We start from the raw sequence: 6,774 nt of genomic DNA, 5'->3' as shown, positions 1-6,774 counted from the left end.
ATTGGTGTGTTGTTAGGATGGTAGAGAACCATTTACATTTAAAAGAGTCCCTCAATAAACAGGCCAATAGACTATCTGATTGAACCCTAAAATGCAATTTTAGCCAATATTTGAATGTCGAAATCCAGGCCTTAGTTTCGAGAAGATTATGGCTGATTTGAAGACATAAGGAGTAAGGGACACAATTTGGAGTTCCCCAAATCTGCCAGAAAAAGGCAGACTGTAACCTTTCCAAGTTTTTGTTAAAAGCTGAGATCCATAGAGGGATGCCGTATAAAATCTGGGGAAGAATTTTTGAGTCAAACACGTGCCGAAGCCGGGTCCTTGACGGGGGGGGGGGGGCTTCGGCGCCGCAAAAGAAGCAGGGTCTGTTCCTTTCACCGCTCTGAAGCCAGGCCCTCGGAGGGAGGAGGCAGTGGGGCCGGCACTCTGGAGGGCGCCGCCAGGAGGCCTCCAAGGCCGCCAGGGCCAGCGGCAACCATGCTAGCCCCCATTGTATTTCAATACAATGGGCTTTAAATCTAGTTATAGATATGTCAACTATATACCTTGAAGACCACGGTATTTGCTGAAGTTGCCATTTATGGTGCTTTCAGCATTTGCCTTTTTCCCCCAGTCAGATATGTAACAGAGCATGGTCATTATTTTCTGTCATTGCTGCTCAGTATTTAAGACTTCAAGTATTAATGTGGACAGAGGTAGACAGCTCCTTCTAAGACACAAATCAGAGTCGTCACAACTTCCTTTTTATTTTAACACAGAAAAAGTATACGGCCTGTTCAGTCTATGGTGTCATTAAAGCACTTCTAATGAACCCATAACTTCCCACTATATATTGAAAAACAAAAGAAAAACAAACTGTTTTTCCTTTACCCCAGTAATGTTTAGATATGCTTGCCCATGATTCCTCACCTTCACTGGCATCATCCAATAATGCAGAGCAAAGATAGGGAAAGTGATTGTATCACAAAACAAGAGAAGAAAGCTACAGAACCAATTCTAAACAATGACAGCTTCTTATTGAGCACAGCATCTCATCACATCCTTAAGAGTATGATTTGTTAGACTATTTCCATTAAAAACCAAACATCTGAAGCAAAACAGAGGTTTAATACACATGTTTAATATGCATACAATCAGCCTGGTTTAGCAGTACTATCCTGAAGTGAAGCTGAATGATGATTCTCTCCATGTACACATCCTGCGCTTAAAGCATCATATTCATGTAACTGCATTTTCAGTATAATGCTGGGCTGGTGTTTGATGTGAAGAGTTAGAAATCACTCTCCACCCAGAGTACAGAGCGCAACAGTGACTTTTTCACTATCTAAACATTCATTTCAATATCAGCCTTTACAGCTGCAACTCTGAAAGACTAAGGCTCCCAGCTTAGCATCAGTATTGCATATTAGAGATCTCTTTGATGTGGATGATGGAGATAAATAAAAAGTTCTAACTTTCTAGCATCTTAAAATCTGTTAGACAGGAAGCTTGACACCCCTCCACATTTAAATAAACTTTATAAATATATATAGTTAACCAAGATATTTATTGTAAGGCTATAAATTTTAAAAATAATCTTTCTTGAAAAAGCTTTAAAATTATTTAACTGGCCTTTTGATTAGAAATGAATAATCAGCATTATATAGAATTAAAGACAGTAATATAATAAATTTAAATTTAGTAACTACCCTGTTGACTATGACCCTGCAAATGAATACTATGAATATATCTGGTCCTTTCCCGAGTGTTGACCGTGTGCTGTTTTGTAATTTCAGACTGTTGTATGTTCCTGTCAACAATAGAATCTGGGTGCACACTTGTTTTTACTGGACTAGGGCCATCTGAATTCTTTTAACGTTATCAGGAAATATATACGCTTTGACCCACAAATTGAAAACAGACATCTGATACAGCTCTGTACAATTTCAATAAAAATATATATATAACTTGCACCAAAACTGCGTCAAAAATCTAACCCAACAGGAATCCCACGTGTACTTAATAATACAAGTAGATTGAACTTTCTTAAACAGTTGATCTCTGTAAAAAACACTTTTATATTTTAAAAAAAACCATAGCTCACAGGATCCAGAGGAACACTGCACTACTGCCAATAAGGCTTATGAGAAGACACAAAACAACAAACTGATATTAAGCTCACTCATTTGTTGTCAAGTAGCTATTCCCAAGACACCTGGCCCAATGATCAAGATGCATCAACATTACACAAAAAACAGTACACAAATTACACTGCATAGATTCCAAGATTAATAGATCTATAAGACCTAGCGGACTTATAGCAACACAATGCAGAAATGGAAATTTAGTACATACATAGCACAGGGCTATATCATAAAGCAATGTCAGAGGAGAGCATAAGTTGCCTTTCCCTTTATGCAAAGGGAAAATACGCACATCCCTTTCATGGGGGAAAAATATGATCTTTCCCAATACTTTTATGCGATACCTTGAAAACACGTGTCACTGTCCAGGTAATGTTCAAAGCTACTTTTAGCCTGCCATTAAATAGAATACAAAAACATCCAAGTAGAATTGCACCATGAAGCAGTATTTGCTTATCTTTAAAATAGACAAAAATGTGCATTTGAGCAATACTACTTCTGCCCCAGCTATAGGGGACTGCTTGAATGCTGCATTTTTACAACCTTCTCCCAAAATCAACTAAAGGCAATTGCTTAAAAGGATGAAGGCAAAGAACTTGTATTTTCAGCAAATTTGTGAGGAATATAGTTACTAGCTCTAGCTATGACTCCTACACTGTTCAATGCATTGCCTTGTTTAGAATTTTATCATTGCAAATTATATTTGCTGGTTATTTTCCTTAACAAAATAAGTTGCAAGAAAGTAAAGAGCAGAGAACTGGAACTACCCAGCAAAATACTAGTTTGGTAATAGAGGGATTCCTAGTTCCAATCTCGTGCTCCGCTCACCAATAAATTTTGAACTATGCAGCAAGTACAGAAAAATAGTTCAAACAGCTACAGATAAGAAAATAGCAAGTTCATGAGAACAGAAGCTATTCCTTATTTTGTCTTTGCAATTTTAAAGCCTATAATTAAATCCGCCATGCGGAGGGGCCTGTCCAGTCCCCTTTAAGCACCCGCAGCTTTCTCGCCGTGGCGCTGCCACCATGGGGGGGGCATTGCGCTCCCCTACCGGGGGGGAAGGCTTTCAAAGCCCATCCTTAGGGACGGGCTTTGAATCTAATATATTAATAAAAGCCTACCGTTCATTTTAACTAGGGAGTGTCTCCTGCAGCATGGGTTCAAGACTAGGTGAACTGTATGTCCTCAGGAACTTTTTTGAGTTGGTAACATGAAAGGATGGATGTGCATGGCAGACATCCTAGGAAGATTACAATGCTATACGAGCACCCTAACTGCATCCATAAAGTATCTATTAATAAGCCTATTTTTTAAAGTGGTCCAGGACCAAGCAGAAACAATCCTAGTGTGAGTCGAACACCTGAAGTCTATGATGCCTATATTAAAGGTTCTAAAGTGCAAGATGCCTTATTTCACTGATTCCCCTTAACATATGTCTGAAGCAGGAAGTAAAAGGTACAAAACAGGGAGGGATGGGTAGCAATTACAACAACTTGTGCATCCTGAACCATTCCTAGATGCCTACCTGTAATTTATACACAGATATTTTGTTTTAAATCCTGAAATGCAGAAAACATATCTTAGAACCTAAGCTTCATTCTGGAAAAAAGAACACCTTGACCAATGATGCGGTGGAACCTCTGCAGCCCTCCTCCTCCCTGCTACCACAAGGCAAAGTGAGCCCTTCCAGGCCCAGAGTTTTGTGCATAACTGAGGGATTTTGTCACTTGTGCGGACATGGGAAGAGGCAAGGTGTGCTGCCCTGCTGCGAGGAACCAGCAGCGGCCTGATGTGGCCGCCGCCATGCATAATCGTCAATGAGAAACCGACTTAGGAGAGGAAGGCTCAACAGCAAGGACCAGATTACACAGTAGGAACCAATTAGAATGTGCAAATATCAAGGTCATGATCTCCAGCAGTCCCCCCAAAGAGAATAAGAAATCCATCTTAAATTCTACTATATGCACTTTTTCTGGGCAGCTGAGACTGCAGTAACTGCAGCAGAGGGGCTACTTCTGAGTTTGAGAAGGGTGCCTATTCTAGCTTAAATGCAAATCTATGTGAGCATATTTTAAAATGTATCATACTAGTAAAAGGGTAGTGGCAGTGAGGCTTGAAAAGCAGAATAACCTGTATTTAACAATATCACCATATTTAACAGGAACAATTTCCTTCAGGTATCACACAGACAGTTATGTGATGAATTAGGGAGATGATAACTTGCTTGATTTTACAATATATTAAGATATAACTGGAAAATGTAAGACTATTTTAGCCTTTATGAAGCCATGAAAAGTTTAGAAAAGTGGAAGAAGCTTTGAAAATGTGAAGTCTTCAATGCCTAACTCTTGGTCAGCTGTGTCTTTAAACCCTATTCAAATATGGCTCTCTGTACAGCATTCACAAAGTGAGAGATAAAAAGTATGATTACTCATGGGTTTCAAGGCAATAGACACAGCCAGAGGGACTGTTATTCCTTCAGTGCTGAAAGTAAACAATTGTAAAATCAGACCGCAGGCCCCTAATTCCATCTGGAACGCCTGCTCCATGAGTAAGAGGAAAGCATTATCCTACGGAGTATGCTCTATGGAGAATAATATTATCCGAATAGGGTTTGGGGCTGAAAAGCAGCTCCACGATTCACATCAAGGTGCAGGCCACAACCTAAAGTTCAGATATTATGTTCAACATGAATGTGTGCAATTTACAATGGGAAATGACTGAGTTTAAACCAATAAACCAACAAAACCACAAAGGTCCTGAAATACCCCTCAAGTCTCAAAGACATGCTCTCTCCAGGCAGATTTTCTAAAAGGCCAAAGTTAACCATAGTTTTTTCAACAATAAATGGAAAACACATGCTTTCCTACAAATACTGCAGTAATCTTCAGACTAAAAGTCTGTGAGTATCCTGCAATTTTAAAATATAAAATAGGGGCAATAGGGGGGGAGCAGGATTTGTGATCAAGCTTCAATGTAATCAGTCTTTTAAAAAACCTTGGAATAGTGTCAAATTCAAAATTCAGGATGACCTTTTGAAGAACATAATCAGAGAGCCACCTTTAGCCTTTTGCTATTTAAGGGTGTGCAAAGTACGCTGTTGAAATAAACATCCAACATCAATCCTCTTTGAAATTAAGAGGTCTTCTAAAAGGTTTGGTGCAGTTGTGCAATCAAGCCCTGAACTTTACGCAACTGTGCACTGCAACTGGTTGCCATGTCAAAGTGAGTAGAAGTAGCACAAACAGCTTGCTCTGATCAAGTAGGTCACATACAAGGTTTTTCAATATAAAGCAAGCTATAATGATCACTTTGTATATGTTGAGAAGAACAATGGCTGTTTTGTATATATTATATAATACCTTGAAGAAGTCTCTTTGAATTCACAGTTAACATTTTTATCTAAAAATATAACAGCACCCTCTGGCAGTTGTTCATGGACTGGCCACCATTAATCCACATCAAGAGAAAGAGTTAAGCTATGAAAGTTTTGATCACCCTCTGAATCTGTTTCTTGCACGCTGGGCAAGGCAATTGTCCCCTCTTCAACTTTTTTGCACAGGCAAAGCAGGCCACCAGATGAGCAGACCTTCCATGGACAATGTTGCCATTCCGTGGCCTCTTCTGGCACACGAGGCAAGGCTTCAGCAATTCTTGGCTGCTCTCAAGGGACTGGACTTCCTCCTTTTCCTTTTGTTTGCATTTGCTAAACTGAAGCAAAGACTGTTTGACTTCACACCCTTGTGTCAGGTGCATGGAGTCAGCAGGGCTTTTAGGGCCTTGGTCAGGTTTAACGTCTGCTCTGCACAGATCTTTGGGTCGTACAATTGGAGCAGAGACCGTCCTTCGGCAGTCTGGGACATCCATACCTTCCTCGTCTTCTTTACTTTGCATCACGGCAATATTGGATGTGGAGAGAGAGTGAACCAGCCTAGGGCAGTCAGAGAACCAATCTTTCCGTAAGGCCCAGCAACGGAAACAGTACCGTTTGATGGGAGAGTTAAACTTCTTACATTTGGTGCACTGCCAACAGTCCTGATAAACAAAAAAGGCAGTTAAACCAAACCACAGATTAGTACATTTGCAAATACTGCTCTCCTTTTGAAAATTAATTTTATATGCAACCTGTTCAGTTGGATGTGTTTTATATAAATTTTATTATCATTTATATAATAAATAAATATAATAAATAAAATCCTTGCTGTATGCCAATAAAGGTGTTACTATTGTTACTAGGAGCAAAGCCCATTTTAAAAATGGGCATTGAAAGGGGTGGCAGGCAGGAGGGCCTGTGAGCGCTTTGCAGACCAAAGGGAAGGGAAATTTTTCCCTCTCCGCTGGCGGCGCGGCTGCACAGCGAGAGGATTTTGTGGCCCAGAGGGAAGGGGAATCTCTTACTCACTGCTGGCAGCGCGGCCACACCAGGTTCCCTTTGGGCTGCAAAACCCTCTTGCTGCCTCGGAGGGAAAGCCCTACCTCCCCCTGCTATTCCCCACCCCCATGGCACTTACATGTGTCCTGGGGAGCGTCCAGGGGCAAACTGCTGACAATAGTGGCAGAGAGCCCCTGGCTGGCTAGGTGGGCAGGAGTGCATATAGCCTGTGCAAGGTAGGGCCCAATTGGGATTCGCGGAGAGGCCACGCCC

The 6,774-nt window shown here is 40.8% G+C and overlaps 1 protein-coding gene across 2 annotated transcripts in view; it reads right to left on the bottom strand.

The window, feature by feature from the left end:
• Nucleotides 1–724: 724 nt before the first annotated feature.
• MDM4 (MDM4 regulator of p53) overlaps nucleotides 725–6,774 on the bottom strand; it is a 30,917-nt gene continuing 24,867 nt past the window's right edge. For both annotated transcript variants that reach the window (XM_077334663.1, XM_077334664.1), the window contains exon 11: nucleotides 725–6,164. In XM_077334663.1, the coding sequence (XP_077190778.1) occupies nucleotides 5,604–6,164 (561 nt within the window). In that variant the 3' untranslated portion in view covers nucleotides 725–5,603. The remainder of the gene's footprint in view (nucleotides 6,165–6,774) is intronic.

The sequence above is a fragment of the Paroedura picta genome, chromosome 4 (assembly GCF_049243985.1).
Source record: "Paroedura picta isolate Pp20150507F chromosome 4, Ppicta_v3.0, whole genome shotgun sequence".
Taxonomy (NCBI): domain Eukaryota; kingdom Metazoa; phylum Chordata; class Lepidosauria; order Squamata; family Gekkonidae; genus Paroedura; species Paroedura picta.
The sequence above is the reverse complement of the archived record's forward strand: the minus strand, read 5'-3'. Positions and strand labels throughout refer to the sequence as shown.